A 16,229-nucleotide genomic window follows, 5' to 3' on the forward strand; every position below is an offset into this window, starting at 1 on the left:
TTAGCTCGAAGTGCATTATACAACAATTAATTTATTTTTTGAAACAGAAACTGCTAAATTATTTAAATTAAATGGTTAAAAAAGAAGCCTGGTAAGAGTGAGTAATTTTCATGTGGTTTCTACCATTCTCTACGTAATTCTCTTTTAATTTATTAGACTTTTACACGCAAATGCGTGAATCTCTGACGAGCAGTCCGTCAGAAACACGGATATATATCGTTGCATTGTGCTTAATAGAAAATCATTATAGTAAATAATAAAAGGTTGTCTAAACGTACGTTAGAGAGAAATTATTATGTGGCGGAGGACTTAATAAGCGTCTTGGCAAATTTACCATTTGACAATGTGTATGCGACGACGAAGTAATCTTCGTAAGTCGTAACTGGGGAATCAAAGGTATAATAAGACGCTGGGAATGCTGTCTACTTCCCTGTTACAAGTAATTCTCTTTCTCTTTTCTTTTTCTCTCTCTTATAATCACATCATTTAGTTTCTATAAATAATTATACAAAAGAGTCTCGAAATATCCAAGATCAGTCTATAAAAAAACAGTTATCATTATCTCATAATAAATAAAATAAATAAAAATAAATGCATACTTTAGGAGTACATATCATTACACTTAATTCTTAACTTCGTAAATGTTTCACACAAGATCTCTGCTCGCTGGAACATGAAGAGACCGTCGAAGAGCGTGCATAAATGAATGACTAGTATGCAGTTTCCTCTCTTACTTCTTCCAAGTGCAGATCAAACGGGACAGGGTATGACTGTTACGAGGGGAATTGCAGATAATGGCAGCGGGAAACCGAATGAAAAATTTCTTCTGCTTCGACGACTTCACACTTCAGAGAGAGATCTTCTTTGCTGCTCTCCCGCTTCCCTTGCCGCGATGTTTACAGCCCCAACGCGTCCTGCGAATGGGACGCCACGAATAAAACCACGGAATAAGCCGAGGCGGCAGTCGCTCGTAAGCTTCTCTCTTTACGAGGATGGCTCGACTCGCAGTCAACCGCAGACGAGAATCTCCCGCCCTTTTCTACGTCCGTTAAGACGAACTGAAATACGTTTCGTCCCGCAGGAAATGGTCGACATCTTTCGTACCAGCCGAGCATGGCTGATGGGAATAAATGCTCGCGACCCCGATCGAGGCTCTTTAAATCCTGGACGAGACGTTACCGAAGACAATCAGACTCCATTATCGAATCTAATGATAAGACATAGGAATTAAGACTGCAATCGGCAGGAAAAATAAAAGTTGCATGTTGCGCAACGATGTATGAAACGTAGTACTCAGATATTAGAATTAATTTATTAACGTTCGTACACATCTTGTCACATATATTTTATTTGAACTGCCGTATATATCTCGTGGACGCGCTTTAGCTGCATTGATCCATCTCGTTACTTTCATTCGTTCTACTTTTCGTACATCTAGATCCTGGGGAGAGAAACAAAGGATAGGATACATAGGCACGTTTTATTATCAATTATTAATCCCTCCATTTAACCATCTGATGCTCAACAACATTTACAACGTTTATGGAATGCGTCGTACATCGGGAAACATCAGGAATAATATCTGATATATACATCAACGTTCGATTATTATGTCTACGTCAATTACAAAATGCGAGGGATATAAATTAAGTCAACAAATAACACCAACTACGGAACGTAACGTAAATGTTATAATCTTAGAGAGACTCATGGCCCAACAATGTTATATATAATATAATAAAATAATGCTACAACACTGCGAGAGAGAGGAATGTCATCCCTTCTCTTCATCGCGAGAGATCCTTCGCTCTATCTTCTCTTCTATGAAAAAATAATTGCACGATAAATGATATCGCGACATCGCGGCGATCTAACTACGGGAGAGCTGCTTAATAAAAATCACGTTCCATTCCCAGGTATCGTTTTGGCAAGAGGAAAGGAGTGCCAGCATCACCCGCGACTCCGAGACGCGTCCCTCATCCGTCTCCCATTCGTTGCGACACGCCCGCGTTCAAGCATTACATTGGAAGCAAAAATCCGGTACACCCGGCACTACGGAGCGGACCGCAAACTACAGTTAAGCGCAAAGAGCATAAAATGAGAATCGAGAGATGTGCGTGCGGAATGGATCGTAAATAAAATCCTTGTCTCCGAGGTGCCGACGCGTCGGCATGAGCGGAAAAAATAGAGACCCGCGCGCGGAAACGGGAACATCGTGTTTTTCTCAAATTCAATAATTGCTATGTACATCTCCACGTTTGGCCGATCCTCGCGAATTGAAATACACCGATGCATCCTGCTTCTACGCGCTTTCCTCTTCGGATCTTGCGTACCTATCACAGCAGTAATCGAGAACTTGTAAAAGCAATCGTCGGACATATCAAAGTGTTCTCCTTTTCATCACTTGCAAAGTAAGTCTTACAACTAAGGCTGCAATCGCGCGTGTACTGGGATCATGCCCGATCGCTATTAATTATTTGTCAATCCATAAAGGACGGCGATACGGTGAAACAGGGCCGAGAGACGTTGCTTCAAGCTCTGGTCCATGGCGTGCCTAGTCAGTATCCGCACGCCGCTCACGAAAACCGGAAGCAACGGCGCCAGTCGCTCATCCTGCAAAAGAGTTTCTCCAGAATTATCATGACAATAATAGCTTACGTAATCCGTAATCTTACGGTAAAAATTAGCAATTTATAACAATCTTTTTTGGAAAATAACACTTCTAAATGGTAGTTTCTATTTTAAATTGACATTAAAATTTTTTCTGAAAAATGCTGAAGAAGAGGACTCACGGGCAAAGCTAAGGCCCATTCCAGCGCGGTGTTCAAAGTATCTGCCCAGGCTTTCCTGTGTGCTTCGCTGTCCTTACCGATGTTTCTCCTATGGAATTCCATTTCCTGATTAGCAATCAATTGACTTTCGGTCGCAGGTGCCTCTTCCTCGCTCCGCAAAAAGGGATTCGTCCTGAAGCCACGCTTGCTGCGTTCATAATCGCGCAGTAATTCGTCCATATTGTCAAGGATCTGCGAGGATTTCGAGTTCTTTTTGTTCTCTTCTTTGATACTTTCTTTCGGGTCGTGAGGCTCGTGTGAAGGATCATCTGACGTCGTCCAGGCGGGCGTTCTGCGTAGTTCCATTACAGATTTCGGTCGAAGATCTACAAGATCGATCGGCGAAAAGTTATTCACGTCTTTGGAATCCACTGCCGTGACGGACGTCAAAGATTTCCGTTTAGATAGGGAACACCGGACAACCGGATCGCTACCGCGTCGCCCCGGATACGACTTCCGGTATAAGAAGTTTTCGTCGGAATACGTATGTCGATCCAGCATCCTTTCGTCCATCATGGAGGTCCTCATAGAAGTGTCGGTCGATTCCAGATTATAACACAGATCATCACGATTATATATCATTTTGGGAGGCGCCGGGGTCACGGCGTCGTACTTGGCGTCGATGTAACCCTCGCTGGAGGTTCCTCCGGAGCGATCGGTGTAAACAATCTTCTCCGTGACCGAGCCAAGCCTGGACATCGGCCTGGAGTCATCGGTTTCCGGTTCGGACTGCGGACCGGAATCGGTCGAGTACTCCGCAGCCAAGTCCGACAATCTGAAGGGTCTTGGGTCGTTTTCACACTCGACTCCGAGCTCCTCTAAGCCGCTCTCATCATCCAGATTTGGATTGTACACGTCGTCCGGATCATCCTGATCGTCTTCATCGTCGTTGAGTTGATTCTGCTGGATCTCAGGGTTCTCCTGCATCGATGACTCGACGAGCGCAGGAGTGCTGATGACGAGCCGGTCGTCGATAGGTTCCTTTCTAGTGATCTCAGGATAGTCGTCAGGCTGTGCCACCAGCAGGAATATCTTCCTCTCCGCGAAACTATCGACCTTGGTGTACTTGCCATCTTCATCAAGCACCACCTCGACGTAGGTCTCGCAGAGCTCGTCGAAAGTCGTACGGAGTTGCCGGAGATACTTGGTAAACTTCCGGTACTTGACATCGTAGATGCACTCTCTATCACTTAGACCTGTGCCTAGAATCGTCTTCACGAGATCCAGATTCGCGTGCAGCTCATCTATCTCGTTCAGGCACAGCTCGAACAGCGTGATGATCTTGATGGTCCAAGCAGCAGCCGCTTGACGATATAGATTCGCCGGCTGCTCGAGATTCGCCACCTTCTGCACCAGGAACTTGAGGCCGGGTCGACAGTCGAACTTCAGCGCGGCGACGTAAGAGAGATCCAAGGCGGAGAGGAAGATCTCCACGTGATGCGGATTCAGATGAGAGAGGAAGCCCCGTTTGACGTTGGGGTTGGGCGAGCTGCACGGCGTCGAATGCGGAATCACGTGAGATAAGCTACGGAAAAACGTCCACTCGAACGTCGATCATTGCGATCATTGCGCAATCATGATTCTACATATATCTTTCACAAGTTTCTGTTAAATGTATTAGAGCGAAGTGTTTATTATGATGGATGATAGATAATCTTTACAACACAGATTGATGTATGCGAGACGAAGTAAACGCGTACGAACCTTGAGAGAGAAGTGCCGGCGCCCTGAAGAAGGACGCTCGCGATGCAATGGAGCAACATCTGATGTACCAGGAGCCCGACTACCAACGCGCGCAGCTGGACTCTAACAATGTAGAGATCAGGATTGAGAGTGGTGCCTACGGCAGGAGGGTACAGAAGGAACACGTACGACCTCTCATCGGACCGCGAGGCTTCCTCGACGCGCGTTTGTTCCTCCAAAAGGAACACCTGAAGACACAAGTGTAAATCATGAATCCGGGTTTGTCGTTCGAGCAGAATTGTTTTTATTTTGTATGGTATATGACGTAGACCCTCGAGATACTGGTGAATAGGTTCTGCAACTACGTAAGAAGCAACTTTTATGCCTTCCGATTGCAAATAAGATTATGTTTATTATTTCTCTGCCTTCTAACGATTCTTCTAAGAGAAGATTTTAGGGAACGTTTCAAGTATGAACATATCATCGCGCGGTATAAGTTTGTTATCGCTTGCAATAAGCGTTGGCCGATCCGTGAGGATAATCTTAATTACAAAAGTAGTAACTGTATGCACTTAGTCAGCCTACTGCGACTCTGCAATCCTTTACGATTGCAGGATAATGTGTGCACACTACCGAAAGCTGCAGCTTCTATAATACGGTGTCATGTACCGTTGCGTACACGTTATTGTGACAGTGAAATTCTAGCCATGGACCCAAGCCATGGATTTTAATGGTGATTCGCAAGACCGTGCCAAGTAAAGTTAAAATGATTTTTTGATCAGCGCGCGCAACGAGGTCCTTTTTCAGATTTAACAAAAAGAAATAAACTGAGAAATAAGGTACAAGCATGCTGCATCTATTTCGTTACCATCCATAACTATCAAATTTTTTCGTGATTCGTTAGGAACATTAAATACAATAATTTATCGCGAAATTGATATGGAATTGATATATCATTCTTCTTAAATTAATAAAGGCTTGACATAAGAAAAATTCTCACTTTAACATAGATATCTTTTAAAGATTATTATCTTACGTAAAAAATTGTATATATATATATATATATATATATATATAGAGATAGATGTCTTTATACTTAACATTTGACTCAACAATTGTGTTCGATTTTGAAAAAGGACCTCGTTGAAGCGGGTCTGCAGCCTAACCCGTGCCTTCTACCAGCGTGTGCAAAAGTTTCAAAGAGAAAAAACGTGGTGATCCAAAATCGAAATCGGCGTTTCCTCGTCGACAGGCGTCAAATTTCAAATTTCGCCGGTACATCACGACCTCGTTCAAGGTGGAGGGTGGCAAGTGAACAGTCAACCAGCTGATAATAGAAGCTCTGTATTTGTCTGACACAATTATTCAGCGGTACAAAAATACATGGGAAACATTTCTGTCACGTCGCCGGTACCAGCCACACCGAACAAGCTTGGAACACATCGAAAGCGGTCAATCGATTATGCTTGCAACGTAACATACTCAGTGTACATACAAAGTACGTGTGCTCGGTGTACATAGGAAATTCTTGCTCGTTTCGTAAAAAATATGCTCTCGGCTGAGAGAGCGGTACTGAGGAACCGCTCTCGATTCGATTCAGAAAGCGAACGTTGGAACCTGGCCTGTCGACGACGACATGACGGCACGCATCCACGACTCTGTGAATCACTCGACGCGCGTCTTGGACACAGTCCGTGTGCCAGTCGCTTTCCCATCAGTCGAAATGGTGAATCTCGATGCGATTACGAGACAAGACCTTTTCTCGGTTTGATTGTTCTTAAAATCCATGACGTGAGTTACCGTGGTCGGCTAGAGCCATTGGGGGCCTGTGTTCGTCGTAGTGTTAGTGTAATCGAGGGGTGTCGTGTGCTGCCTACAACCGACGGGGTAGGAGGTAGTGTGCTGGTCGATCAGTGTCGTCTCAATGGTCATCAAATCCTGGAAAGGCGACGTCGGCAGTGACGCCGCGCTCTGCCTCTTGATGGCAGTCAATACCTCGCGCAGCTGGCTCACCTGGGAGCAAGTCAGGTCAGGAGGACACCACGTGTGTCCCTGTATCTCTGTCTTTCTCTCTCTCACACACACACACACACACACACACACACACTCACTCACTCACTTTCACTTTCACTCTTCTTATATTTCATCCATTTTTTTACTTACACATATCGGACACTCTCGCATTCGTTACTTCATCACTACAAATGATGCGCTACTAGTCTATCGAATGATGGGAAGATGCGAGATATATGCAAGGACGACTCAGCATCAAACGGATGATAACGATGAATGATAAAGTATTAGACTTCCATCACGGCTCTCAATTTGAAATGACAGAAAAGTATTCGGGATTCTCGCATCTTATACTTAACGTCAAACATTCGATTTTGAATCTAATTCGGTTTATTCGGTTATTAAACACGAAATATTTGTCTCGGACTGAAAATTAGGATAATTAGCGCGTTTAGAGCTATGAGATATGAGAATTGGAGGAAATGGTCGTACTACAGTAATAAAGGGAATGATGGATGAATGCTGAAATATGAATGTTCTCGAGTTAGAGCAGGGTCCATACACTCCGACACGTGTATCGAGATCTCGTGGAGCACATCGATAAAGCACATCGAACGCACAACAATTAGAACGGGGAACATCGGCGTCTTCCGTTCCTCACTTTTCGAAAATGGATCTCGGATTGCTTACCTGGGCGGCGAGCTGTCGCAGCCGTTCCGTTTCTTCCGGTGTCGCGTCTCGGCGCGCCGCGACCTTCACCTGCGCCACGTCCCCGTAAAAGGACTCCGACCTGGGTGAGAAAGCCATGGTCAGCTGGTGCAGCTCTTGCAGCGAGTTTGAACAGGCGCGATAGCACGCGACGCCGCACACTTCCCATTGTTCCGGAGTGAGAAGCGGCCCACTGCTCACCAGGACGTGTCTGCGAAACAAGGGTTTACTTTCTTTCAGTACTGAAACAATGAATGCATCAGATACGATTTTCAAATAAAGTATTATTTATAAAAGTAGCAATAAATTACTAAATAATTATTAAATAATCTGGATATTGTTGACTAATAATTAACTAAACAATCTGGATCGCGATACAACGTAGCGATATTTTGAAGGATTTTGTTGTTTCTTTTCTAAAGATTGCCTATCCTGTTATAAAAACATGATCCGAATTCTTTAGTTAATGTTCTTCATCTTTTCTGTTATCTACAATAATATCTTTTCTCTGAAGAAGCTTAAAATCGTCTACCGATCATGCTCTACTACCATTCCATGACAAATCTCTCAAGGACACTGGGTATCAGAGTACAACGAACAGTAATCGGATTTCTCGCACGGCCTTCCAGGCAATCGCTCTTTCATCGGTCATGCCGATCATTCGATCTGCTGGATCGCGCTGTGGAAGTGAATCGCCTGCCTACTGGCTCTAGGATTTCAGATCGGGATACCGTTTGGTTCGTCATTCGCGAACCTGCTCCGTTTTTAAAGCCCGGCGTGAGTACATACAACACGTGTACATCGATACCTCGCGATCGACACCAATTCGCGGGATCATGTTACGAGCCGGCTGAATGTATGCGGGTCTGCACTCTGATACGGAGAAAATACGCCAGTGACTCTTCAGATGGATGGACGCGGGCGGGAAGAAGGGTGTGCAGTCGTTAGCACGACGCCCCCGAGGGTGTCGGGTGTCGGTGGCTACCTTACCCCACCGGACAGCCTGTCAAGCTTCGTTATCGTCTTACACGCACGCTCCAGGCCGTCGTGAGGACGATATGCTTAACCGTCCACCAGTTGCGAGACGCATTCCGTCGAACTTGATGAACGTACGCGTCCCAATTCGCCTCGAAGCTGGACATCGTCCTAACTGGCGAATCGAAGTAAATGATGCGCATGCAATACTGCATTTGCGGCATGCAGTTATATAAGAAACATTGCCGTGCAGCATCCTCTGTCGTTTTATGATCCAGCTTTCCTAATTGAATTACGAAATCAACTGCGAACGACAGCGCGTCGTTCCAATAGCAGCCGTTAAATAACCGCCGCGTTTCGCACTGTCACCTTTGCATTCCGGTTTCCCTTCTTTATTACTGCAATCCTGTCCCGTCGTCATCGCTACCATCGAATCGCCGATTTTCCATCCGTGAAGGAATCGCGGCCGTCGCGCGAAACCGCGTAAACATTAATGAAGCTTGCAAATTGCTGCGACTCGCTTTGGCGACGGCTTTTACGTCCTCGACTGAAAATGTCCTTTTGACTCACCTGATGCAAGCGCAACCGAGGCGAGCTATGCTCTCCGTAGGCTGAACCACGCATTCCGCCATCACCAGTAAAAGTTGTTTCAACATCAGCGTGGTTGCCGGCAAATAGACATCGTTCCTTACGACCTCTGGACCTGGAGAGCAATTATACGAACGGATGAATTAGCAGTTGCTGTTTCATTGTATACTCTCTCGTTGTATACTTTCAAATCAATCATCTTCATCAGTCGTCTTGCATACTGTACCTTGCAAATGAGTCAGATAATCGACCACGAGGTCCGTCGTGAGGCCGCAGCACTGCTTAAAGTTGGGCGCGAAGTTGTCCCAGCCGCGGAAGATCTTGGAAGTTTTCCTCAGCCAATTTTGCACCATAGGTAGCAGCAAATGATTGACGCAGTAGAGCCCGAACGCCGGCCCGGGCACGTTCAGAATGTCGCGCAGAAGGTGGAACAGGGTCTCCAGAGTGTGCGGTTGATAGCGCTTTGGGCAGATCATCGTCGCGCTCGCCAGACCCTCGATAAGAATGTACCAGACCCTGAGGATACCACTGGGTTTGTCCATGCTCTGCAGGGTGACGATGGTGTGAGCGCCCTTGTCGATTAACGGGGTCAGAACGTCGTACGATCTTTCCGGGATGACCTCTTGCAGCGACTCGATATGCTTGTCGAATCTGGTCAGCTCAAGATTCGGGATGATTGAATCCACGTACTGCGGGATCATGGATACCTGGATCCTCTGGGCGGAATGGAAGATCGGACAGGCCGGCATTCTGTACATCGACGAGAGGATGTCGCTGCAGCTCAGCAAGTACTTCAAGCTCTCCACGCAGAGCCGCATCCTTCTTGATTCCGCGCTGTCGATATTTTCATTCTCCTCAGATTGAGCCTCGTTGTCGCCGATGCCTCTCACGTGTTTCAGCAGGCAGAGGATGCAATCCAGCGCGGCGTTAGCGAACACCAACGTGTTGTCCGTTGAGAGGAAGACCCTGAAGACTTCCAACAAAGGTGCCGACTCCACGGAATCCGAGTTTCCCACCGACGCTACTCGCAACGCGCCGAAAAGCGGGCGCCAGCCTGAACGGATTTCGGTGCGATTCGTTTCGACAAACTCACAGATGCAACTGACAATCTAAAAAGAAATTAATGAATTAAATAAGCAGCACGTTATGCAGTGACTACGCGAATGATCACTTACTTGATCCTGCACATCACTGTCGCAGAGCTCGAGACACAAAAGATTTTCGAAAGGCTTGAAGAGAGCCTCGTTGAAGTGGAAATGCGGAAGCTCTATCTGTTCGTTCAACAAGGCTGCCATGGAGTCGTGAATGCACTGAACGGCTTTCTTCGAGATGCTGCGATCCTCGTGACAAGCCGCTTCCATAAAGTGCGGCCCCAAAATGCTCCATACCTGCAAGTATCATACATACACATCAATACTAATTAATCGTGCGTATAGTAATACGTAAAATAATTCAATAAAAAATACAAATCTATTAAGAATACATGCGTCAGGATTAAGGATCAGCCCCTTACCCCCATTATATGAATCAAAGGTCTGCCACTTTTCACGCACTTCAGCATAACTTCGCCCAAACGAGCCAGGAGTAACACATTCATCTCGTTTTCTCTCGGTTTATTACGTCTCCACCAAAATCTTTTATTGTCTTTACACCCGTCGGTGGTTTTGAACAATTGCGCCTTGCTGGCTTTACAAAGTGCCGTGAGGAAAGAGCAGAGCGCTCTGAGATTCAATTTCAGTGCCGCGTCTTCGAAGAGCCTATCGACCTGTTGCGATAACACGCAAATAATCTTGGCGGCGTAATCCGCTGGTAAGATCCCGTTAAACTGGCTATCCGCGTTTGATTCCTGAATAATCTCAGGAGTCGTGTCAGAGCTGGGATTCTGCGTGTAAGGACTCGAAAGGAAGCTGTAGACGTCCACGCTATAAAAAAATAATTGAAGAATTAAAACTTTTAGAAACATCATAAAATTATAAAATATTAATTGCCACAATAATTTAAACAATTATTTATTTTAAAAAATCTTTACAGAATATCAAACAATTAAAATTTGATCAAATAGAAATAAATCGTACCAGGTTTCCTCATCATCGACAATGTTAAAATTCAATCGAAGCCTGTCTTGGCTATTCTTAGTATCGCCATTCGCAATATCTTTCTTTTCCTTCTTCTGATGGGCTTTAGGCAGTGACGGATTCTGATTCCTTCCGAAAAAGTCGTGCTCTAATTTGCTCACATATAGACAACACCTTTTTAAAACGTACGATATTTATTAACAGATACATATAAGAAGAGCACAGTGTAATGCTTGTAAATGAACCTTCAAAGTGCTTACGTAAAAACATGCGGCCAACAGTCACTACCGTGGCTACCAAGCTCCAGGCCTCTTCCTAGAAGAACGTCCATGCTGAGCGCATGAGATGTGTGAATATTGGTCGCTCTATTCTGCAATTTAAGCCGGAGAACATCCTTCTTGCGAGTAATTCTTGAAATGGATTGCTCGGTACAAGCGGCCTTTGCGAGAAGAGCGAAAATGGAGCCGCAGCGGTTTTGTAAACCTAAAATAAAACGAAAGATAACAATCTAAATTACGATCTAAATTGCTAGGAAGAATGAGAAAGTAGACGTACCAAGTATGTTGCTCAGAGTAGCAGCTTTATGAAGTCCCTCGAGTGCCAGGACAACCGTATCTCTAACTCCTCTTCTACCGCCGTCTCTGTTCAAAATGCCTTTGTTAGTCTCCTCTTTAGGAGGGTTCAGTCCAGTCGTGAGAACCGTCATCATGCTACCCCAACAACAGGTCAATACTCTCCTAGAAAGTCTCGCGCCAGCCTCCGCTTCGGGCGTCGGCTCACTTCGGGAAAGCTGAGCTCGCTCCAATCTTATGTAATCGGAAAGCAACTGTCCGCCCCTTTGACTACCAGGTATTCCATCCACGTCTATAAATCGTAGGAGGAGATCTTACGATTTAATCCGTCGATTGTAAAAAATCGCAATTTAAGTAGGAAAATTAACGTCGTAATCGATATTCATTTCGTTAAAGTATTACTTTTACATTACATACCCGTGAGAACATTGACCAGCGCATTATTCTCCGTGGAGCTGCGATTATAGCCACATTTCTCCAGTAAATTGCACGCGAGTACTTGCTGATACAATTCGGACAGCCACGTGGCTGAAAGGTAAACCAGCACCCCTGAGCCGTGCACTTCCTCGACAAATTGCTCCTTGAAAAGAAAATTCGCAGGTAAACGCGATGAGCTCGAATAGAGATTCGAGTAGTTGCGATTAAGCGTACCTCGCTGACTGGTATTTGTCGATCTTCATCGTGATAGTAATTTATTCGGATCAATTTTAAATTAAGAAGCAGTGCCGCATACGTCGCTAAATAAATTCCGTCAGCGTTCATGATTGTAATTAACGCACACGTCTCTGCACTAGTGTCGCTTTGTTCTTGTATCTTCTGCTGAGCTGCAAATACTCCTAAATTCACGAAACACAAGTTTCAACAGCCATTTGTGAATTTTATCTTATTTGTGATTTTATTTTATTTATTTTATTTTACTTGTTGATTTTATTTTATTTAATATTATTATGATAGCAGTTTTACCTTGACAGTATTCGGAGGCAAAGTTCTGCAAGGCTTCGTCCACTTCAATGTTACTTCTCAAAGTCAACACCATCGGTATAAGATCAGATCTGAGCGTTCGCACGAATCGCCTAGCATTGTGCCTTTCCACGTCGACGTTGCATTCATCAGCCACCTGCCGCCCTACGTGAAGATACTTGGGTAATTTCTTCAATCTCAGCCTCTCACATTCGTTCTCCGTTGTGCAATCGTTGTCGTCGAGACTGTTCTCTTCTTGCACCTCGTCCGACTCGTTTTGCGGACCTTCGGTATCCGTGGAATCGCCATCCTCCGATGGTCCATGTCCAGACGAATCAGAATCTGAACCCATGCCTTTCTTCATTAATTCCAATTGTTCCCTAAAAAGTAGATTATTATAATGTAAAATATACGCATGACATTTTACACACGCGCGTGCGCACACACACATAAAAACGCACATAAAGTTTGAGTAGTTTGAGAAAAAATATAAAATGTTTAAATTTGTTATTTCTCATATAAATATAAAATCATGATCATTAATCTTATTTACAGCATAAAACAACTAATTAGATTTATTTTGTTTCAGACGATCCATATTTTTAAATCGTCATATGCTCACCTATACGTTTTTGGCAACCGTGCCATGCTCTGGTAGGTCAAAGGTCCACGATAGTCGCAGGATTCCAGATCCTCGTACAAACTATTGATCGTACACGTATAATTGTGATTAATAGCCTTGCCCTCGCAAAGTTCCTGAAGCGCTGACAGCATAGCGACGACACAGGACACACTCGCATGCAATATAGCTAATCCACCGGTTGTGGATTCCTCGATTGAATCCATCGCCCTAGAACGAAAAATAGAAATATAAAAAAAGGAACGCTGGTGAGTTGTTTTCCAAATTTTATCTGCCCAAATTAATTCTGATTAAGTTTTTTCTTCATCAAATATTCGCGTTGCAACAAACACTTACAATCTCATCAACGCCATGTCGCTTTGTATGTGACTCGATCGATCTTCTTCCACCAGCAACGGCCCAGCAAAATCAACCATGCGACTGGGACTGCGCAGCAACTCCTTCAGCGCCTTCAGAGGTTCCAGACGTTGCTGTGGCGGTGGATATAGCAGCATTCTATGGAATACCGATTCCAAGACAGGTCGCAACGGACCGACGCATCCTACCAGTCTCACTAATTCCGTCCCAATACTGAAGAGAGATATCGCATCGATCATTATGCACAATATAAATCGATAAATCCCGAATTCGTCAATTAAAGTACCTATAGACAGTCTTAGCTTGATGACTGTCGAAACTCAAGGACGTAGCCAAGTATCCGGAGCCTCTGCCAACCTCGTTCTCCTTCCCCTCGCGAGATGTAAAGGTCTTATCTACCCGGGGTGTGCCGAGAAAAGCTATCAAGGCGGGACAGAACTTTTGCCACAGGAAGGTCGTGAAGTGCGTGTTGGTGTGGATCTTTTGCGGTAAGGACGATATGAGCGTGTGCAGGCACTCCAGCAGGAAGACCACGGTGTTGCCGTTTCTGCTGTTGCTGGAACAGGATTTCCTGGGCATTACAACGACACTAATGCTCAATGGTTCTCACGTCGCTAATTAAAGTTAAAAAAAATTAATAATAAAAACTTAAAAATTAAAGTGCATTTTTACTTTTGAGCCTCGTCGAGCTTGCTGCAGATGTACTGCAGGATCGGCAGCGCCTCGTTAAAGCACGAGACGCCTCGCTCGCGGACGTTTTTGTTCCGCTTTGCATTCTCGTCCATCTCCTGACACTCCTCATCTGCGAGCAAGCACAATGGTAAACAATCGGCCGGGAAAAACGTCGGGAGGCCAGGCCGGCGATGCATTTGAACGAGTGCAAACGGGACGATATAGCCGATCATTAAGACGCCTCGCCGACGGCACTCCTCCGGGTTGCATTTCGCCGGCACGCGATCTTGTAATTTATCGACCAAACATTCAGACGTCCCGCACTGCGTCTATCATCGCCGTGCAAGGCGACGTGCATCGCCGACGAGACCCATCGCTCCTTTCTTATCTCCTTTTTTTCTCACCCAGATTCCCGTGTTACCTAAAAACAGACAAAACGATCGCAATGTTTGACTTGTTGCCGCCTGTGCGGCCGTACGCACGGCTTGATTTCCGTTCTCGAAGGCCTCGCAGCACGTAGTCAGTATCGCGATGATGAGACGGCCGTTCATGGTCCAGTAGGGGGAACAGGCAACTTGAAGTAAAACCTGAAACGAAGCATGCAATGTCATCCACGCTCGATATAAAAATGCTTCTCCTATCTCTCTTCTTTGACGTTAATTTTTCAAATTCACCTTGAGCATATCCGTCTGCGTGTCGTCGGATTGCGAGACGATGGAGCTCATGGCGTGCAACATTTGCGCAGGCAACCATAGCGAATCGTCTTCTGGCTCGTAAGGTGATTGGAATCTGTCGTCTCTCAACATCTTCTACAAATTCGAGCAATTGAATTTTGCATTAACATATACGACCGCGTCACGATATTTAAATAATTATTGATAAAAAAACGATGAATTTCAAATCTCATTGAACAATCGTGATAATTTTTCTTTCCTTTACAAGTATTTAAAGTTTGTTGCAAAAGCTATAAATGATGTTTCTAGGCGATCCGGCGGCACGGCGATCGGAGCTAATTAAACATTGTCGGCCATAGTGACGCGACTTCACTTAAAGTGTCGCAGCTGTTAGCCGATATCTCCCGTTTTATCGCACGCAGTTCCGGAATATCCGTTTCCAGCGGTTACAATAATGTTGACGAACGCGACCAACACATAGGACAAAGAATAAGTCGAAGTGCAATGCGATATTTTAAACGAACGCATGTTTCCCGATCATTTATGATTACGTTTTTTTTTTATACATATAAAAATGTAATATTTTTATTGAAAAATATATAAGAGAGAGAGAGAGTAAACAGTTGTTGCCACGAGAAAAAATATTCGTTATCTCGCTTACGTGTAATCCTGCAAGCCCGAAAGCAATAAACTTGCTCCTGTTGCTCTCCAGTGCTAGCTGAAACGTATGTAAGCATTTCGCGCGCAACTCGTGAGGCGGATCTCGTAGCAAGCCTTGTTGCTTCTCCAGAAAATCTGCAGGAAACAAAATTATTCATTCGACATCGGGAACGAGCTTGTACGTTCTGTACTAATGGACGTTCTATTTAATCCCCGTGACTGACGTAAACGTATTAACTTGAAATGTCAAATGTCAAAGTATCGCATTTTACAGTTCCGAATAAATGCAACGAGACAGAACTTGATGACACGTTTAATTTTTTATACAATAAAATTTGTCCTTTGTATATAATTGCGCATTAATTTAATTAATTATATCTTTATGATTTGTATACTATATCGAATCCATAAGTCCATATAAGGGACTGGCTCGCAAACGTCGTCGAGATGAAGAAGCTCCGAAGAACAAAAGTGAGTTTTAGTGTTTAATAAAACACTTAACCTCACTCAAGTGAAAGTTAAAAATCTAACGAGCTTACCGTGCGCTTCCTGCGCCGATTTCCGTAAATTCTGTAGTCTTGCATTGTTCGATTCCCTGACAATCTGCAGCAGGAGATCCTCCATGACACGACGGGCTACCACCGCTACCACGCGACTGATCGATAACGGGAGTGCCGATGCACGCTTTGCTATATACGCGCATTCTCAGGAGCGTAAAATGCGTCACCCCCTGCGAAAAGGCTGGCGCACATCTGCAAAAATAATTAAATAGAAAAATAAGTTTAACAAAAAATTCAATATTCTGCAAAAGTGCAGAAGAA

The 16,229-nt window shown here is 44.6% G+C and overlaps 1 protein-coding gene across 4 annotated transcripts; it reads right to left on the minus strand.

Annotated features, from left to right (window-relative positions):
• Positions 1-1,290: 1,290 nt before the first annotated feature.
• Positions 1,291-16,066, minus strand: LOC105284927 (brefeldin A-inhibited guanine nucleotide-exchange protein 3). Of its 4 annotated transcripts, none has more exons than XM_011348802.2 (22): positions 15,948-16,066; positions 15,410-15,543; positions 14,749-14,883; positions 14,496-14,661; positions 14,075-14,204; positions 13,689-13,958; positions 13,382-13,615; positions 13,028-13,255; positions 12,409-12,785; positions 12,097-12,281; positions 11,863-12,025; positions 11,429-11,737; positions 11,134-11,356; positions 10,874-11,047; positions 10,312-10,720; positions 9,974-10,186; positions 9,025-9,907; positions 8,781-8,913; positions 7,218-7,446; positions 4,536-4,762; positions 2,793-4,356; positions 1,291-2,613 (listed from the first exon to the last, which is right to left on the minus strand). In XM_011348802.2, the coding sequence occupies exons 1-22, from the start codon at positions 16,030-16,032 to the stop codon at positions 2,470-2,472; spliced, it is 6,615 nt and encodes a 2,204-aa protein (XP_011347104.2). In that variant the 5' UTR covers positions 16,033-16,066; the 3' UTR covers positions 1,291-2,469. The 4 variants fall into 4 exon arrangements, with proteins under 4 accessions (XP_011347104.2, XP_011347113.2, XP_011347094.2 ...); XM_011348811.2 differs by having other exon boundaries at positions 1,297-2,613; positions 2,793-4,320; positions 13,689-13,973; XM_011348792.3 differs by having other exon boundaries at positions 1,297-2,613; positions 13,689-13,973; positions 15,948-16,032.
• Between the last annotated feature and the right edge of the window lie 163 nt (positions 16,067-16,229).

Source organism: Ooceraea biroi, chromosome 4, assembly GCF_003672135.1.
Source record: "Ooceraea biroi isolate clonal line C1 chromosome 4, Obir_v5.4, whole genome shotgun sequence".
Lineage (NCBI taxonomy): Eukaryota > Metazoa > Arthropoda > Insecta > Hymenoptera > Formicidae > Ooceraea > Ooceraea biroi.